Source organism: Coregonus clupeaformis, unplaced genomic scaffold (assembly GCF_020615455.1).
Source record: "Coregonus clupeaformis isolate EN_2021a unplaced genomic scaffold, ASM2061545v1 scaf1055, whole genome shotgun sequence".
NCBI lineage: Eukaryota > Metazoa > Chordata > Actinopteri > Salmoniformes > Salmonidae > Coregonus > Coregonus clupeaformis.
The window spans coordinates 39,158-59,396 of NW_025534509.1; the positions used below are offsets into that span (position 1 = coordinate 39,158).

General features: G+C 44.7%; 1 protein-coding gene across 11 annotated transcripts in view; it reads left to right on the top strand.

Moving 5' to 3' along the window:
* The window catches only part of LOC121571585 (retinoic acid receptor RXR-beta-A), a 34,696-nt gene extending 20,812 nt beyond the window's left edge, over positions 1 to 13,884 (top strand). For 7 of the 11 annotated variants that reach the window (XM_045217427.1, XM_041883118.2, XM_045217429.1 and 4 more), the window contains 5 exons: positions 7,434 to 7,566; positions 10,607 to 10,648; positions 11,260 to 11,351; positions 11,484 to 11,589; positions 11,691 to 13,884. In XM_045217427.1, coding sequence (XP_045073362.1) covers positions 7,434 to 7,566; positions 10,607 to 10,648; positions 11,260 to 11,351; positions 11,484 to 11,589; positions 11,691 to 11,838 — 521 coding nt within the window. In that variant the 3' untranslated portion in view covers positions 11,839 to 13,884. The remainder of the gene's footprint in view (positions 1 to 7,433; positions 7,567 to 10,606; positions 10,649 to 11,259; positions 11,352 to 11,483; positions 11,590 to 11,690) is intronic. The other 4 variants (XM_045217430.1, XM_045217431.1, XM_045217433.1 and 1 more) reach the window with 1 other exon arrangement.
* The last annotated feature ends 6,355 nt before the right edge of the window (positions 13,885 to 20,239 follow it).

Below are 20,239 nucleotides of genomic sequence, written 5' to 3' on the forward strand. Positions count from 1 at the left end.
CTGAGGTCCTGAGCGCTCTGGAGCAGGTTTTCATCAAGGATCTCTCTGTACTTTGCTCTGTTCATCTTTCCCTCGATCCTGACTAGTCTCCCAGTCCCTACCGCTGAAAAACTTCCCCACAGCATGATGCTGCCACCACCATGCTTCACCGTAGGGAAGGTGCCAGGTTTCCTCCAGACGTGACGCTTGGGATTCAGGCAAAAAGAGTTCAATCTTGGTTTCATCAGACCAGAGAATCTTGTTTCTCATGGCTGTACAGTCTTGCCCTCTACCTGTGTCTGTTCAGAATGGGCAGGTATATTTGTATATGTTGTATGATATGGCGCTTTAACCATTAGATCACCAAGACCTGTAAATACATCTACACTCTCTGAGCATGTCAACATGCCTTGCCTTCTGCTGATTTCATGCCCTTATGACTGCTACAAGGTCCTTATTTTACAATTACATAGGCTAATCAAAATGTGTTGTAGACAAAATAATGAAGAGGGCTGTCTGTCGTATGTGTAGATTTTTTTTTACTTGACTTGAGACTTGACTAGAAAACTTGTGACTCGACATGACTTGCTCATAGAATGCACGACTTGTCTTGACCTGTTGTCACGTTGTATAATGATTTGAAGACAGGCGCAGGAATACATATTAGTAGTTTTATTTACTCCACCCAACACAAACACATATATATATACAGTGGGGGAAAAAAGTATTTAGTCAGCCACCAATTGTGCAAGTTCTCCCACTTAAAAAGATGAGAGAGGCCTGTAATTTTCGTCATACTATGTCAACTATGACAGACAAAATGAGAAGAAAAAAATCCAGAAAATCACATTGTAGGATTTTTAATGAATTTATTTGTAAATTATGGTGGAAAATAAGTATTTGGTCACCTACAAACAAGCAAGATTTCTGGCTCTCACAGACCTGTAACTTCTTCTTTAAGAGGCTCCTCTGTCCTCCACTCGTTACCTGTATTAATGGCACATGTTTGAACTTGTTATCAGTATAAAAGACACCTGTCCACAACCTCAAACAGTCACACTCCAAACTCCACTATGGCCTGGACCAAAGAGCTGTCAAAGGACACCAGAAACAAAATTTTAGACCTGCACCAGGCTGGGAAGACTGAATCTGCAATAGGTAAGCAGCTTGGTTTGAAGAAATCAACTGTGGGAGCAATTATTAGGAAATGGAAGACATACAAGACCACTGATAATCTCCCTCGATCTGGGGCTCCACGCAAGATCTCACCCCGTGGGGTCAAAATGATCACAAGAACGGTGAGCAAAAATCTCAGAACCACACAGTGGGACCTAGTGAATGACCTGCAGAGAGCTGGGACCAAAGTAACAAAGCCTACCATCAGTAACACATTACGCCGCCAGGGACTCAAATCCTGCAGTGCCAGACGTGTCCCCCTGCTTAAGCCAGTACATGTCCAGGCCCGTCTGAAGTTTGCTAGAGTGCATTTGGATGATCCAGAAGAGGATTGGGAGAATGTCATATGGTCAGATGAAACCAAAATATAACTTTTTGGTAAAAACTCAACTCGTCGTGTTTGGAGGACAAAGAATGCTGAGTTGCATCCAAAGAACACCATACCTACTGTGAAGCATGGGGGTGGAAACATCATGCTTTGGGGCTGTTTTTCTGCAAAGGGACCAGGACGACTGATCCGTGTAAAGGAAAGAATGAATGGGGCCATGTATCGTGAGATTTTGACTGAAAACCTCCTTCCATCAGCAAGGGCATTGAAGATGAAACGTGGCTGGGTCTTTCAGCATGACAATGATCCCAAACACACCGCCCGGGCAACGAAGGAGTGGCTTCGTAAGAAGCATTTCAAGGTCCTGGAGTGGCCTAGCCAGTCTCCAGATCTCAATCCCATAGAAAATCTTTGGAGGGAATTGAAAGTCTGTGTTGCCCAGCGACAGCCCCAAAACATCACTGCTCTAGAGGAGATCTGCATGGAGGAATGGGCCAAAATACCAGCAACAGTGTGTGAAAACCTTGTGAAGACTTACAGAAAACGTTTGACCTGTGTCATTTCCAACAAAGGGTATATAACAAAGTATTGAGAAACTTTTGTTATTGACCAAATACTTATTTTCCACCATAATTTGCAAATAAATTCATTAAAAATCCTACAATGTGATTTTCTGGATTTTTTTTCCTCATTTTGTCTGTCATAGTTGACGTGCACCTATGATGAAAATTACAAGCCTCTCTCATCTTTTTAAGTGGGAGAACTTGCACAATTGGTGGCTGACTAAATACTTTTTTCCCCCACTGTATATACACTGCTCAAAAAATAAAGGGAACACTTAAACAACCCAATGTAACTCCAAGTCAATCACACTTCTGTGAAATCAAACTGTCCACTTAGGAAGCAACACTGATTGACAATACATTTCACATGCTGTTGTGCAAATGGAATAGACAACAGGTGGAAATTATAGGCAATTAGCAAGACACCCCCAATAAAGAAGTGGTTCTGCAGGTGGTGACCACAGACCACTTCTCAGTTCCTATGCTTCCTGGCTGATGTTTTGGTCACTTTTGAATGCTGGCGGTGCTTTCACTCTAGTGGTAGCATGAGACGGAGTCTACAACCCACACAAGTGGCTCAGGTAGTGCAGCTCATCCAGGATGGCACATCAATGCGAGCTGTGGCAAGAAGGTTTGCTGTGTCTGTCAGCGTAGTGTCCAGAGCATGGAGGCGCTACCAGGAGACAGGCCAGTACATCAGGAGACGTGGAGGAGGCCGTGGGAGGGCAACAACCCAGCAGCAGGACCGCTACCTCCGCCTTTGTGCAAGGAGGAGCAGGAGGAGCACTGCCAGAGCCCTGCAAAATGACCTCCAGCAGGCCACAAATGTGCATGTGTCTGCTCAAACGGTCAGAAACAGACTCCATGAGGGTGGTATGAGGGCCCGACGTCCACAGGTGGGGGTTGTGCTTACAGCCCAACACCGTGCAGGACGTTTGGCATTTGCCAGAGAACACCAAGATTGGCAAATTCGCCACTGGCGCCCTGTGCTCTTCACAGATGAAAGCAGGTTCACACTGAGCTCATGTGACAGACGTGACAGAGTCTGGAGACGCCATGGAGAACGTTCTGCTGCCTGCAACATCCTCCAGCATGACCGGTTTGGCGGTGGGTCAGTCATGGTGTGGGGTGGCATTTCTTTGGGGGACCGCACAGCCCTCCATGTGCTCGCCAGAGGTAGCCTGACTGCCATTAGGTACCGAGATGAGATCCTCAGACCCCTTGTGAGATCATATGCTGGTGCGGTTGGCCCTGGGTTCCTCCTAATGCAAGACAATGCTAGACCTCATGTGGCTGGAGTGTGTCAGCAGTTCCTGCAAGAGGAAGGCATTGATGCTATGAACTGGCCCGCCCGTTCCCCAGACCTGAATCCAATTGAGCACATCTGGGACAGCATGTCTCGCTCCATCCACCAACGCCACGTTGCACCACAGACTGTCCAGGAATTGCCGGATGCTTTAGTCCAGGTCTGGGAGGAGATCCCTCAGGAGACCATCCGCCACCTCATCAGGAGCATGCCCAGGCGTTGTAGGGAGGTCATACAGGCACGTGGAGGCCACACACACTACTGAGCCTCATTTTGACTTGTTTTAAGGACATTACATCAAAGTTGGATCAGCCTGTAGTGTAGTTTTCCACTTTAATTTTGAGGGTGACTCCAAATCCAGACCTCCATGGGTTGATAAATTTGATTTCCATTGATAATTTTTGTGTGATTTTGTTGTCAGCACATTCAACTATGTAAAGAAAAAAGTATTTAATAAGATGATTTCATTCATTCAGATCTAGGATGTGTTGTTTAAGTGTTCCCTTTATTATATATATATATATATATATATATATATATATATATATATATATATATATATATATATATATATATATATATATACACACACACACACACAAAAAGGATGTAACCCAAACAAAGAGCGAGGTGTAACCTCTACACAATACACAGGACGAGACCCGTAAACATCAAAACCACTATACACGGTACTCACTAGACCAACGAATATGGGACAATAATCGACAAGGACAATGGGGAACAGAGGGCACATATATACACATACTAATCAGGGAGGAATGGGAACCAGGTGTGCGTAATGAGACAAGACAGTCCGGGGTTGGTGGTAATGATCCATGTCAGTGACGCCTAGAAAGCCGGTGACACAGACCTCCGGAACTGGTTAACGGAATGAGCAGCAGTACCGGGGGGATCCGTGACTGGCTTCTCACTGCGGTGGAGGTTGGCCTGTTCCTTGTGCTGATGCACGGCCCGCTGCAGACGAGTGTGCACAGCGTTCCAGATCTCCTCAGCGCTCCGAAACCACTCGTCCACTGCAGGAGCCTCAGTCTGGCTCGGATGCCAAGGTGCCAGGCCCTGGGCTGATACCCCAACACACACTGGAAAGGAGTGAGGTTAGTGGAGGAGTGACAGAGGGAATTCTGTGCGTGCTCAGCCCAAGGTAGAAAATCCGCCCACTCCCCCGGCCGGCCCTGACAGTAACACCTCAGGAACCTGCCCACTAGCTTGAGGACGGTACCCGGAGGTGAGACTGACCGTGACCCCCAGGCATTCCATGAACGCTTTCCATATGTGTGAGGTGAACTGAGGACCACGGTCTGACACAATGTCCTCCGGGATCCCGTAGTGCCGGAAGACGTGCGTATAAAGAGCCTCTGCGGTTTGCATTGCCAACAAGAGCCCAGGCAGAGGAAGGAGGCGACAAGCTTTGGAAAACCAGTCCACAACGGCGAGAACGGTGATATTCCCCTGGGAGGGGGGGAAGGTCAGTGACAAAGTCCATTGAGAGGTGAGACCAGGGTCATTGTGGAACCGGCAGGGGAAGGAGCTTTCCATAAGGGAGGTGTCTGGGTGTCTTAGACTGGGCACAGTTGGAGCAGGAAGAGAGGTAAACCCGGACGTCCCTAGCCAAGGTGGGCCACCAGTACTTCTCAGTCAGGCAGGCGATGGTACAGCCTATCCCAGGATGACCCGACACAGGCGCCGTGTGCGCTCAGGAAAGGAGGTGGTCCCGCACACATGTGGGCACGTAGGCGCAATTCTCCTGGCACTGTGCAGGTGCGGGTTCCTTTCGCAAGGCCTGCCCTATGTCGGCGTCCACGTCCCACACCATTGGCGCGATGATACGGAATGGAGGGATGATGGGAGTCTCCTTTTCCTGCCTCTCCTCTGCCTGTGTTGGAGCAGGGGAATTCCCTGGCTTGTCACCTCCTCGCCAATTAGTGTATAGAGGGCAGGTTGGGGAGAAATGACCCCATAGGAGCAGAGGCCCAGATTCCTCCTCCTCCTACGTTCTGCCTCGGGCAAACGTGCAGAGCACACCTCCATCGGCTCTGGCCACGGAGCAGGTGTAGCCATGGGCTCCGGATTCCGCGCAGCTCTTTGTCCGGACTGCAGGAGGTTCTCCAACCGGATCGCCATGCTGATGAGCTGGTCGAGTGACAGGTTGTCATCACGGCAGGCTAACTCCATCTGTACCTCATCCTGCAGTCCGCTGCGGAACACGGTGACCAGAGCCGACTCGTTCCATCCAGTGGAGGCCGCGATGGTCCGGAACTCCAGGGCGAACTCCGAGGCGGTCCTAGATCCCTGGCGTAGTCGGAGTAGACGCTCACCCCCCTCTCGAACCTCCACAGGATGATCAAACACAGAGCGGAAGAGGAGGGTGAAGCGCGGCACCCCAGTCCAGGGCCCGTCCGGTCAGTGCCAAGATGACTGTGGCAACCCTGTCTTTCCTGGAGACAGCCTTGGCATAGCGAGCGAGGTACAGGTCGCATTGCAGAAAGAATCCCTTGCATCTCGCTGGCACGCCGTCAAAGCACTCCGGGAGGGACAGGGGTATTCCACGGACCGGCTCAGATGGAACGGAGGCAGTTAGTGGTGGTGTGGGGGCTGGTGCCGGAACCAGTGCTGGAGACTGGAGGGACTGCACTTTCCCCTCCAACCGCAGGATGGTTGCCAGCACGCTGTCCATGGCGCTGCCGAGTCTGGAGAGACAGTCCTCGTGATGCTGGACTGTCTCTACGATGGTCGCCAGCTCTGCCTTTTCCGCTGTCTCCATTTTTATGGGTTGATTATTCTGTCACGTTGTATAATGATTTGAAAACAGGCGCAGGAAATGCGTTTTAGGGTTTTTATTTACGCCACCCAACACAAACACGCATATATATTCAAAAGGGATGTAACCCAAACAAAGAGCGAGGTGTAACCTCTACACAATACACGGGACGCGAAACGTAAACAACAAGAGCACTATACAAGGTACTCACGAGACCAACGGACATGGGACTATAATCGACAAGGACAATAGGGAACAGAGGGCACATATATACACATACTAATCAGGGGGGAATGGGAACAAGGTGTGCGTAATGAGACAAGACAGTCCGGAGTTGGTGGTAATGATCCATGTCAGTGACGCCTAGAAAGCCGGTGACGTAGACCTCCGGAACTGGTGAACAGAATGACCAGCAGTACCGGGGGGGGATCCGTGACACCCGTTCTACTTGGGACTCGACTTGAGACTCTGACCTTGTGACTTAAGACTTGCTTGTTACTGGAATAATAGTGACTTGGTCCCACCTCTGCAGGTCCTACAGGCCCTAGTTTTGTCGCACCTGGACTACTGTCCAGTCATGTTGTCAGGTGCCACAAAGAGGGACTTAGGAAATTTACAATGGCTCAGAACAGGGCAGCGCGGCTGGCCCTTAAATGTACACAGAGAGCTAACAATAATAATATGCATGTCAGTCTCTCATGGCTCAAAGTAGAGGAGAGATTGACTTCATCACTACTTGTTTTTGTAAGAAGTGTTGACATGCTGAATGTACCGAGCTGTCTGTTTAAACTACTAGCACACAGCTTGGACACCCATGCAGACCCCACAAGACATGCCACCAGAGGTCTCTTCACAATCCCCAAGTCCAGAACAGACTATGGGAGGCGTACAGTAGTACATAGAGCCATGGCTACATGGAACTCATTTCCACATCAAGTAACTCATGCCAGCAGTAGAATCAGATTTAAAAAACAGATATAAATGCACCTTATGGAACAGCGGGGACTGTGAAGAGACAGGCACAGAGACACGCATACACAAATGATAACATACGCACTATGCACACACGTACACATGGATTTTGGTTTGTAGATATGTGGTAGTAGAGTAGTGGCCTGAGGGCACACACCTAATGTGTTGTGAAAAGTGTTATGAAATGCAATGTCATGTAATATTTGAAATTGTAAATAACTGCCTTAATGTTGCTGGACCCCAGGAAGAGTAGCTGCTGCCTTGGCAGCAGCTAATGGGGATCCTTAATAAATACAAATACACGTATGACCCGGTCTCTCCTCTCTCCAGGTTGGAACGAGCTGCTGATTGCCTCCTTCTCTCACCGCTCCATCAGCGTAAAGGATGGCATCCTACTGGCCACCGGCCTGCATGTGCACAGGAACAGCGCCCACAGTGCCGGCGTAGGAGCCATCTTCGACAGGTAACAGGCACACACACACGTGCGATGAACCTCGGTGAAGCACATAGAAACAACCTTTTGCATGTTCATTTTCAAAGAGAAGGTCATAAACAACAGGGAGAAAGATTGGAAAAAAAGGGGCCTCTGAATGATTAAGCATTCTGCATTGGTTTTAAGCTCAGTTTTCAATAAACACTTAATGTCTAGTTAAGTAATGGCAGTTTATTTTGTTTTATCATACATGTCGTCATATACACTTTACCATACATGTGTTTGTAGAACATAATTTTCAGTCCTAGTCATCCATTGAAGCATTGAAATGGTGGCCAATTATGCCTATTACAGTTACTATTCATGAAATGGCCATTTCTCTTTGGAGTCCAGATGATTTGTTGAAATGAGCTGAATAATTTTCCTGATTGAAGGGAGAATGGAGAACTTTGCACTTTTTTCCCAGGGTTCTGCTGGCTGCGTCTCTGGCTGGCTGAGCCTTTACTGCTTAGTCTGCCTCTAGAATGACACAGCGTGCCAGGACGCTGGGGACTAATGCTTCACTATGATAACCACTCCTCCCCACCCCAAACACAGCCACACACTCATCTATTCCATTTTACATTGGCATATGTCAGTATTTTATTCAGTAGCGTAAAATAGCTTTTAATCAAGTGGAATGGCATCTGTCTTGAGTAAAATCCTGCGCTCATCGCAGCTCTCAAGGAACAGGCGTGCCCACCCCAACTCAATAGGGTCGCCACATCACATTGTGTGAATTAATTGTTTATTACACAGTAATTACATTGTTATGAATAGTTCATAAACTCCCAATTCCCACAGGAATTTAAGCATATCTTGGATTAACCGGTTGCAGGCTTTTGTTTCAGATTCATCTCAATCTAGACATCCTTGCGTAAATGTGGTCCAGTGAATGTGTTTTTTATTATTTTTGTTGACATTTCTCAATTCTCATTTTTTTATCCTTGCGTCTGTTTTTTGTTTGTTTCATAAAATATTATTTTCTTTGCATTCATTTATGATTTATGCCAAATCGATTTGATTAACATGATTAAACTGCCCTGATCATATTACTGCATTGTTCCTTTTATTAATGACTATTTATTTCGCTCCTCTATTTGTTTATGCTTCTGCTCTACTGTCATTGGCTCATGCTAATACCCATAATCCTTTTGTGCTGATTTGGATAAACCAGTTACATTTAGAATTGTTTAAATGATGCATACTTACCCAGGAAGTTGTATATGATAATTATCGAATGTACAGGGAATTATGCCTAAAACACTACAGTAATACTGCATATAACTATTTGCCCTATTTCAATCTGACCCAATATGAACGTTTTCTCCTCTAGATCTTGTCTGTGCTCATACGTCTCAGATCTATTTATTGCTGTGTTACATTGTCATATCTTTGTATTTTTGTCATTCCTCAAGCTTTACTTCCTGTAGTTTTATTGCTATCTAAATCCTTTTCATCGGGCCAAGTCTCCATCAACAAGAGCCTGTAGCCTGTTACTCCCAGAAGTGGAACTGGGCACCAAAATGCACTGCAGAGTCTAACCTACACTACCGGTCAAAAGTTTTCGAACACCTACTCATTCAAGGGTTTTTCTTTATTTTTACTATTTTCTACATTGTAGAATAACAGTGAAGACATCAAAACTATGAAATAACACATATGGAATCATGTAGTAACCAAATAAGTGTTCCCACATATGCTTGCTTTTCCTTCACTCTGCGGTCCGACTCATCCCAAACCATCTCAATTTGGTTGAGGTCGGGGGATTGTGGAGGCCAGGTCATCTGATGCAGCACTCCATCACTCTCCGTCTTGGTAAAATAGCCCTTACACAGCCTAGAGGTGTGTTGGGTCATTGTCCTGTTGAAAAACAAATGATAGTCTCACTAAGCCCAACCCAGATGAGATGGCATATCACTGCAGAATGCTGTGATAGCCATGCTGGTTAAGTGTGCCTTGAATTCTAAATAAATCACAGACGGTGTCACCAGCAAAGCACCCCCACACCATAACACCTCCTCCTCCATGCTTTACGGTGGGAAATACACATGCGGAGATCATCCATTAACCCACACCGCGTCTCACAAAGACACAGCAGTTGGAACCAAAAATCTCCAATTTGTCCATTGCTCGTGTTTCTTGGCCCAAGCAAGTCTCTTCTTATTATTGGTGTCCTTTATTAGTGGTTTGTTTGCAGCAATTTGACCATGAAGGCCTGATTCACACAGTCTCCTCTGAACAGTTGATGTTGAGATGTGTCTGTTACTTGAACTCTGTGAAGCATTTATTTGGGCTGCAATTTCTGAGGCTGGTAACTCTAAACAACTTATCCTCTGCAGCAGAGGTATCTCTGGGTCTTCCATTCCTGTGGCGGTCCTCATGAGAGCCAGTTTCATCATAGCGCTTGATGGTTTTTGCGACTGCACTTGAAGAAACTTTCAAAGTTATTGACATTTTCCGTATTGACTGACCATGTCTTAAAGTAATGATGGACTGTCGTTTCTCTTTGCTTATTTAAGCTGTTCTTGCTATAATATGGACTTGGTCTTTTACCAAATAGGGCTATCTTCTGTATACCTTCCCTACCTTGTCACAACACAAGTGATTGGCTCAAACACATTAAAAAGGAAAGAAATTCCACAAATTAACTTTTAAGAAGGCACACCTGTTAATTGAAATGCATTCCAGGTGACTACCTCATGAAGCTGGTTGAGAGAATGCCAAGCGTGTGCAAAGCTGTCATCAAGGCAAAGGGTGGCTATTTGAAATATATTTTGATTTGTTTAACACTTTTTTGGTTACTACATGATTCCATATGTGTTATGTAATAGTTTTGATGTCTTCACTATTATTCTACAATGTGAAAAATAGTAAAAATAAAGAAAAACCCTTGAATGAGTAGGTGTTCTAAAACTTTTGACCGGTGGTGTACCTGTTCCTCTGGGCCCAAACCAACGCAGGGGGACAATGTAATAACAATGCAACTATGTAATAACATTGTAATAACCCATTGTAATTGCATACACAGGGAGAGTACGCACAATGCAGAGGTTGGGGCCATATTTGACAGGTAATGACCTCACTACACACCCACCTTACCCCTATCAACAGCAAACACAAACAAAACAAATAACGCCACCCCAAAATAAATAATCTTGGCCCAGTTGTTGAGAATGAGCGAATCTGGCAAAGAAAGTGCTGTAATTTGCCCAGGTAAAAGAGCGGGTCGTGTGTATCTTGTCCGCTTGTGTTTCAGTGAGTGTTGTGTTCTGTTTCTCCTCTTTTCTGTCGGAGCGCAGGCTCGACTGGTCGCTGGCGCAGCGTCGACAAAACACAGGCTGCTTACTTTCCTCCCTTTGTGTTCTTTTTGTCCTTACTGAATTATTGCATTACCCAACATTATTGCGATGTGCCGTAGTCTTTAACTAAGAAAAGTGTGGTTTGGGCTATTGCTTGGATGGAATTTCTATATTTTATAGGTTATGTGTAGATTATTTGTGTAAATACAATGTGTAAAGAGGATGTTAGACTTGTATCCCAGCCCCCTGCCCTTGTGTTAATTTCTCTATTTGACTGCTGCATCGAGTGGAGCTGTGGTGAGCCCTAGAGCAGATGCTAACCCATCTCCTCCCGTTCTATTGTCCCTCTGTCACACCTCCCTCTCCTTGACCCTGGTTGTAGGGTTCTTACTGAGCTGGTCAGTAAGATGAGAGACATGCAGATGGACAAGACCGAGCTAGGCTGCCTCCGAGCCATCATCCTCTTCAACCCAGGTAATGATTTCAGCTCAAATAATGATTTGAGGCAAGATAAGCCATTTCATCCCAGATATAGCATGATGTCAGGAAGAATCGCACGTTAATGATTCTCAGTACTATAATGCCGGTGTTTGTTCCTGCGTTCAGATGCCAAGGGCCTGTCCAGTTCCAGTGAAGTGGAATTGCTGAGGGAGAAGGTGTACGCATCGCTGGAGTCCTATTGTAAACAGAGATACCCCGACCAGCAGGGCAGGTAAAAGAGAAGCACACACAGACATACTATAGCACCTATCCACACACTACTCCCACGTCACCGCCATGATTGACCTCATTCGTTTGCCCCCATCGCCCCAGGTTTGCTAAGCTCCTCCTCCGGCTGCCAGCGCTGCGCTCCATTGGCCTGAAGTGCCTGGAGCACCTGTTCTTCTTCAAGCTGATTGGCGACACCCCTATCGACACGTTCCTCATGGAGATGCTGGAGGCGCCCCACCAGCTGACCTAGGAGCCAGGTTCTGCTCTGGTCCATTTTGCACCAGTGGTTCTAGTTCTGGCACCCTGGTTCAGGGGCTTCACCGTGTCTGCTGGTTTTGACGTCCCACTCACACCAACCCCACCACCCCTTCTTCACCCATCAAATCCCCCCACCAAGCTGATACAGCTCCAAAATACCATATGCTGTCGAAAACACACACTTTTTCCAATACTCACGCAGAAACACACACTTTTTCACAGTAGGGGTTAAGACACATGGAAATATCTCATTTTTAACCGCATATACAAGTTTTATCATGAGTTAGTCTTCAGTTTGTAGCCTTCAACTTTTAATATAAATGCTTTTGCGATATCCGGTAGACCTCTCAGCTTCTTGTGGGGTTCGTAGGTTATTCAGATACATTGCTGTACGCATAGATATGGTGATAGGCTTACTCTGTCTTTGGTTTCACTCTTGGGTTTACCCCAAACCCGTCATAATCATGTGTGTAATATTTCAATCAACAGTCGCCCAACTTTCCCAGCTTCTATTGGTCGGGACACAACCAACGGAGGCAGACACGCCCCTCTCAGTTCACCAATCCGAATGTGATTTGAATACTATGCTTTATTCACGCTGAAATGCGCAGAATTTGTTTTGAAGTACTGTACTCATAAAATGAGACCTTTTTCAGGCATTGAAATCCAAGGAGGGGGCACTTTGGTTGGCCCTTCTTAAAGCGCACACCAGGCTTTCAAAGAAAAAAAGTGACTTATAGGATGTTTTCTTTTGTTTAATTTTGGCGTTTGGTCTCTTCAAGGGCCATTGGGCACAGGAAGTGCAACCTTGTTCAAGAGCACTGCGTCATTGGTGCTGTTGTAGATGTTTCTTTTGTTTTATACCCTCTTTTCTTGCTAATGGTCATTTTTGCACTCTGTGAAACGTTACTGTGTAAGTAAACATTTGTTGCAGAAACCCTTCTGGCCATCTTTAAGAAACTGTGGGTGACCATGTCATCGAACGAACCTCTCCCCATCTCTCATCATATGTCTTCTTAAGAGCCAATATGTTAATGGCCGTGCTTCGTTCTGTGAAATAGCCGTCCGTTCTAAGAAAGCCAGGATATCATTGAATATCTTGTTCTATTGGCCTACAATACCCCTACAACCCCCCTTCAGAATCCTCTGCTTGTTTCATCCAGTGCTTGCAGCCTCTTTCCGTTAACGTTTTACAATATGTAAATAAGATGACACATCTACTCCTTCACTAGAGTATGAATGGGCAATCCCAATCTATGCATACAGTAGGGAAGACATGATTAGCGAACATGTATGCACCGATAGCATGAGCTACAGTATGAACAGCTATTGTACACATTCAACATGTACTGTCAAAAAAAAAACTTTAAGGGTTTTACCAATAGACTGGATTCTAAACTTGAAAAACCCACCTCATTGTCACTGACTAGTAGTACTAGTAGGTCGCTAGTAGTTGTGATGGTATTCTTTCAGGCCACTGTCGGCAGTGTCACGTGCAGGGCGATAGACCCCACCCCCTTAGGCTGCCCAGCCTCAGACAATACTTCCTGTTTAGCGTGGAGCTGATTGGCTGGCTTCAGCGGGTGACCGTGCCAGTCATCTACTGCGATTGTAATGTGTGGTCTGCTTACACAAAACTATGCACCCGGGGCCGATTCAGCTCCCCATAACAGAACTGGATGTCAACACATTAGATAGATACAAACTATGAACAGGAATGTTAAAAGAACATCATTACACACAACGTGAGCAATATTGGTGGATGCATAAAGAATAAGGGTATATTGTGGGATTTAGATGTGTCATTTCTGAAGTATATTTAGAGATTGGTAGTATTTACTATTCAGAACAGAAATTATGATGAAGAATAGAGATTGCTGTATCACTTACTGGACAGAAGTTCAGCTGTCCTAAACTGGGTGCTACACGACTCATATAGTCTTACAATTATAGACGTGCTTGTTTACACTAGAGGAGGCTGGTGGGAGGAGCAATAGGAGGATGGGCTCTTTGTAATGGCTGGAACGGAGTTAATGGAACGGAGTCAAACATGTTGTTTCCATGTGTTTGGTACCATTCCATGAATTCCATTCCAGCTATTACAATGAGCCTGCCCTCCTATAGCTCCTCCCACCAGCCTCCTCTGGTTTACACCAACGCAAACACAGTACACACACACACACACAAAGCTAAGAGTGTGCAAGTACACACACACCCTCCACCTTTTTCCATCTTGAAACAGATCTACTTAAAATAGGATTCCCACTCAGCTGTATTATTTTCAGCCGATCCCCTAGATTGACTTGCAGTCAGCCCTTTCTGACGAGAGGAACGCCTCCCCCATGTAATGTGGATATGGGGGGTTATACCTGTGTGTCCTACTCCAAGCCTGTGAACAGGCAATGGGAGCACTGTAGACTATTTACATACCTGTCAGTTTATGTATGTCTATGCATGTGAACATGCTCTGTTCCTCTGTCCAGATTGTGAATGTACAGAGAAGAGGTGTGGTCGCTTGTTGTCGCATCAGATTTCAGAGTGGAATCTCTGAATCAAATTCAGAATGAATGCCTGCAGAATGAAATTCACGAGTAGAACGAATTTAGTCCCACAGGGTAGACTATGTTATATGTGTGCATCCTCAGCGTGAGCCATGATCTTGTCACACCTTCACGATGCTGGCAACAGCCCTTTCTGCAATTCCCTCATGTTTTTTTGGAGCTTCCTCAGTTGAATGTGAACGCCTTTCACCTCCCATTTCTTTAACACTAGAAAAGTCTGGCCTCGAGGGACCCACCCCCCCTTCAAGCCAAAACGAGTCCTTTTGACTCCAACATTTTAAGTCTAACAAGTACATTTCATATATGCTATCAGATAAATAATATTTGGTTGTGTTTATGGATGTCTTTATTATAAAATATGTGTGTTAAACAGACTTATTTAGGAAAAGTCAAGGACAGCGATATTTCAATTTAAAATTCATATAGAGTCAAAATTGCTCACTTGCCTCTTCTAGTGCTAAAACAGTGCATTTAAAGTGAATCCCTTGCTATGCTGTATCTTATCCTATAAAAGGCAGTTTTGCTATGAGCAGAGATTATTTAGTACCGTAAAGTATACGTATAACAGCTCTATACAAATTCTACAGGTTTTATAAGCTAAGCATTTTCAAGTTGGTCAGGCACACAGTTTATCAGAAGATGGTCAAGTTATTTTTTAAACTGCCTGTACAGATTGTTGATATGTCACTGTGTTGATATGTCACTGTGTTGACTGCGTACAATGAAGCCTTGTTCTGGTTATACCAGAAAGCTCGGGTGTGCTGCAGCATGGAGAGAGGTTTTCAACAAAACAAAGAGATGCACAGAATAGCAAGGCGCAAGCAAAGGAGTGTAAATTGGCATACACGTTGCCCAGCCCCTTCCTCTTCCCTTGCTAACGGAGTGCAATGTCCGTTTGGTATTACTTGATGGCAGTGTGGCGGCGGTCGTCTCTCTTGGAGACAGACCGCCGGCGTACGGCCCAAAGATGCGTGTCCCTTGTGACCGCGTGCACTCAAGGCAGACGCCTGGACCTTTGATTACATTCAGTATCTCCAACATACTTTTGAAATCAATTGCTTTAAAAAAAAAAAAGCTTCTTTATTAAACTGGGGCTGTGAAGCTGTCATGTATTGGTATCTAGCAGGGTGCAATACTTATTTACATAGGCACCCTGGAGCAAAGGCCCTCTGCAATGATCAAAACACCCCATGCAGTTGGCTGGTTTGCGCCATCCCTGTAACACTGGCAAACAGGTGTGAAGGCCAGTGTTGATGCTGTGCCATTCGGAGGTCCCATGGCTGACTGGAGAGTGTTCAGAGTGGTGTGCTTTGTCACTAAAGGCCCCTTATAAGAAGGGTGTCACAGCAAGAGGGGAGAGGGCCAGTGGCCCATATGGTGCTTATGCTGTGCGTTGGTGCTTTTTTAAGGGTCGACTTTGCTTTGATTGCCAAGAGGGCAGAGTTACAAGCTAGGAACGTGCACAGATAATTTGGCTATTTGGGTCTTCTGTGTCCAGTGCAAACAGGAGTGTTTACGTAGAAAAATATGTGTTGGACACTGCCAGCAAACCTTGGCTTCAGCTGAGAAAAAAAGTGGAGCCAATGCATAGACCCTATAGGTGTGCACTGAAGTCACGCCTCTGGATAGTGTCCCATTACATGGAATGAACTTGAAGGGAGGGCCAACTCAACATGGTAGATGCCACTCTTTGAGGAGGGAGGTCGTGCTCTCCAGTTGAAAGAATGCATTCAAAGTTGGAGAAGTGCTTAGGGTGGGACACTTTCACTTGATCAGATGTTGATTTGTTGATCAAGAAAAGCTGTTTTCTTTTTTATTAGATCTAGAGATTTCCTGTCGTTGTCTCCCACCAATATACACTGCTTCTTTGTTGTTTGACTCTTTCCGTTGACCGTGCTGTTCATCTTTCTGTATTCAGGAGTATTAAACAAATGCAAAAACTTGTCACGTGGGTTTCCTTTTTCTCATGTTAATTCTTTGTTGAGTTTTTATCTCTGACTCCAGCATACAGTATCAGTCAAAAGTTTGGACAAACCTACTCATTCAAGGGTTTTTCTTTATTTTCACTATTTTCTACATTGTAGAATAATAGTGAAGACATCAAAACTATGAAATAACACACATGGAATCATGTAGTAACCAATTTTATATTTGAGATTCTTCAAATAGCCACCCTTTGCCTTGATGACAGCTTTGCACACTCTTGACATTCTCTAAACCAGCTTCACCTGGAATGCTTTTCCAACAGTTTCCACATATGCTGAGCACTTGTTGGCTGCTTTTCCTTCACTCTGCGGTCCAACTCATCCCAAACCATCTCAATTTGGTTGAGGTCGGGGGATTGTGGAGGCCAGGTACTTTGATGCATCACTCCATCACTCTCCTTCTTGGTAAAATAGCCTAACACAGCCTGGAGGTGTGTTGGGTCATTGTCCTGTTGAAAAACAAATGATAGTCCCACTAAGCCCAACCCAGATGAGATGGCATATCGCTGCAGAATGCTGTGGTAGCCATGCTGGTTAAGTGTGCCTTGAATTCTAAATAAATCACAGACGGTGTCACCAGCAAAGCACCCCCACACCATAACACCTCCTCCTCCATGCTTTACGGTGGGAAATACAGATCATCCATTCACCCACACCACGTCTCACAAAGACACGGCGGTTGGAACCAAAAATCTCCAATTTGGACTCCAGACCAAAGGACACATTTCCACTGGTCTAATGTCCATTGCTCGTGTTTCTTGGCCCAAGCAAGTATTTTCTTCTTATTAGTGTCCTTTAGTAGTGGTTTATTTGCAGCAGTTCGACCATGAAGGCCTGATTCACACAGTCTCCTCTGAACAGTTGATGTTGATGTGTCTGTTACTTGAACTCTGTGAAGCATTTATTTGGGCTGCAATTTCTGAGGCTGGTAACTCTAATGAACTTGTCCTCTGCAGCAGAGGTAACTCTGGGTCTTCCATTCCTGTGGCGGTCCTCATGAGAGGCAGTTTCATTATAGCGCTTGATGGTTTTGCGACTGCACTTGAAGAAACGTTCAAAGTTCTTAATGTTCCGTATTGACTGACCTTCATGTCTTAAAGTAATGATGGACTGTCGTTTTTCTTTGCTTATTTGAGCTGTACTTGCCATAATATGGACTTGGTATTTTACCAAGTAGGGCTATCTTCTGTATACCCCCCCATACCTTGTCCCAACACAACTGATTGGCTCAAACGCATTAAGAAGGAAAGAAATTCCACAAATTGACTTTTAAGAAGGCACACGTGTTAATTGAGATGCATTCCAGGTGACTACTACATGAAGCAGGTTGAGAGAATGCCAATAGTGTGCAAAGCTGTCATCAAGGCAAAGGGTGGCTAATTGAAGAATCTCAAATATAAAATATTTTGATTTGTTTAACACTTTTTTGGTTACTACAGTTGGAGTCGGAAGTTTACATACACCTTATCCAAATACATTTTAACTCAGTTTTTCACAATTCCTGACATTTAATCCTAGTAAAAATTCCCTGTCTTAGGTCAGTTAGGATCACCACTTTATTTTAAGAATGTGAAATGTCAGAATAATAGTAGAGTGATTTATTTCAGCTTTTATTTCTTTCATCACATTCCCAGTGGGTCAGAAGTTTACATACACTCAATTAGTATTTGGTAGCATTGCCTTAAAATTGTTTAACTTGGGTCAAACATTTCGGGTAGCCTTCCACAAGCTTCCCACAATATGTTGAGTGACTTTTGGCCCATTCCTCCTGACAGAGCTGGTGTAACTGAGTCAGGTTTGTAGGCCTCCTTGCTCGCACTGCTTTTTCAGTTCTGCCCACACATTTTCTATAGGATTGTGGTCAGGGCTTTGTGATGGCCACTCCAATACCTTGACTTTGTTGTCCTTAAGCCATTTTGCCACAACTTTGGAAGTATGCTTGGGGTCATTGTCCATTTGAAAGACCCATTTGCGAACAAGTTTAACTTCCTGACTGATGTCTTGAGATGCTGCTTCAATATATCCACATAATTTTCTTTCCTCATGATGCTATCTATTTTGTAAAGTGCACCAGTCCCTCCTGCAGCAAAGCACCCCCACAGCATGATGCTGCCACGCCCGTGCTTCACGGTTGGGATGGTGGTGTTCGGCTTGCAAGACCCCTTTTTCGTCCAAACATAATGATGGTCATTATGGCCAAACAGTTCTATTTTTGTTTCATCAGACCAGAGGACATTTCTCCAAAAAGTACGATCTTTGTCCCCATGTGCAGTTGCAAAACGTTGTCTGGCTTTTTTATGACGGTTTTGGAGCAGTGGCTTCTTCCTTGCTGAGCGGCCTTTCAGGTTATGTCGATATAGGACTCGTTTTACCGTGGATATAGATACTTTTGTACCTGTTTCCTCCAGCATCTTTACAAGGTCCTTTGCTGTTGTTCTGGGATTGATTTGCACTTTTCGCACCAAAGTACATTCATCTCTAGGAGACAGAACACGTCTCCTTCCTGAGCGGTATGACGGCTGCGTGGTACCATGGTGTTTATACTTGCGTACTATTGTTTGTACAGATGAACGCGGTACCTTCAGGCGTTTGGAAATTGCTCCCAAGGATGAACCAGACTTGTGGAGGTCTACAATTTTTTTTCTGAGGTCTTGGCTGATTTCTTTTGATTTTCCCATGATGTCAAGCAAAGAGGCACTGAGTTTGAAGGTAGGCATTGAAATACATCCACAGGTACACCTCCAATTGACTCAAATGATGTCAATTAGCCTATCAGAAGCTTCTAAAGCCATGACATCATTTTCTGGAATTTTCCAAACTGTTTAAAGGCACAGTCAACTTAGTGTATGCAAACTTCTGACCCACTGGAATTGTGATACAGTGAATTATAAGTGAAATAATCTGTCTGTAAACAATTGTTGGAAAAATTGCTTGTGTCATGCACAAAGTAGATGTCCTAACTGACTTGCCAAAACTATAGTTTGTTAACAAGAAATGTGTGGAGTGGTTGAAACACTTAGGTTGGAGTCATTAAAACTCGTTTATGTAAACTTCCGACTTAAACTGTACATGATTCCATATGTGTTATTTCATAGTTTTTAAGTCTTCACTATTATTCTACAATGTAAAAAATATTAAAAATCAAGAAAAACCCTTGAATGAGTAGGTGTTTCCAAACTTTTGACTGGTAGTGTACATGTGCAAATTATTGACTGTTTTGGGGAAGGAAAGCTATAAAAAAAACAAAAAAAAGAGTCGCACACTCGATGTATAAACTCCCAGTAATTTATTGGGTAAAAAAACCACCAACGTTTCGGCATCACTGTGCCTTCTTCAGGGTGAAGAAGGAAGGAAAGCAAAAAAAAGAATTGTCATTTGGAATCTGTTTCTGTTGTATCATGTCCAAGTAAAGGTTTTAATACTGTACCATTCCTGTCTTGGTGGATTTAGTCTTTCTGCATGCATTTCAGTGTTTGTTTCAAAAGAAGCATTCAAAGAACAATGTGGAACATTTGACTTGTTGGAAGCTTGACAACCATGTACTATTGGACTAAATTTGTTTGTATTTAGATCAATTATACATTCTGATGTTCTGAGTTGATATAAATCAGTGTAAGCATTTTCCCCATGCTTCATACATAAAATAACTGTTGTCCAATAAATGTCATGTCCCGATTGGCCTTTGTGGTCCCCCATGCCAAGAAATCGGATGGTATGGTCCTCAGTCCAGCAGGACCCCCGGGCCTCGGGTGACCAGTGGCGCTGTAGTTTAGGGATGAACCCACCAGAGGGAGCGCCGACCTATGTTAGCCCATTCATTCATCTACACGGTGTCCTTTCTACCCTG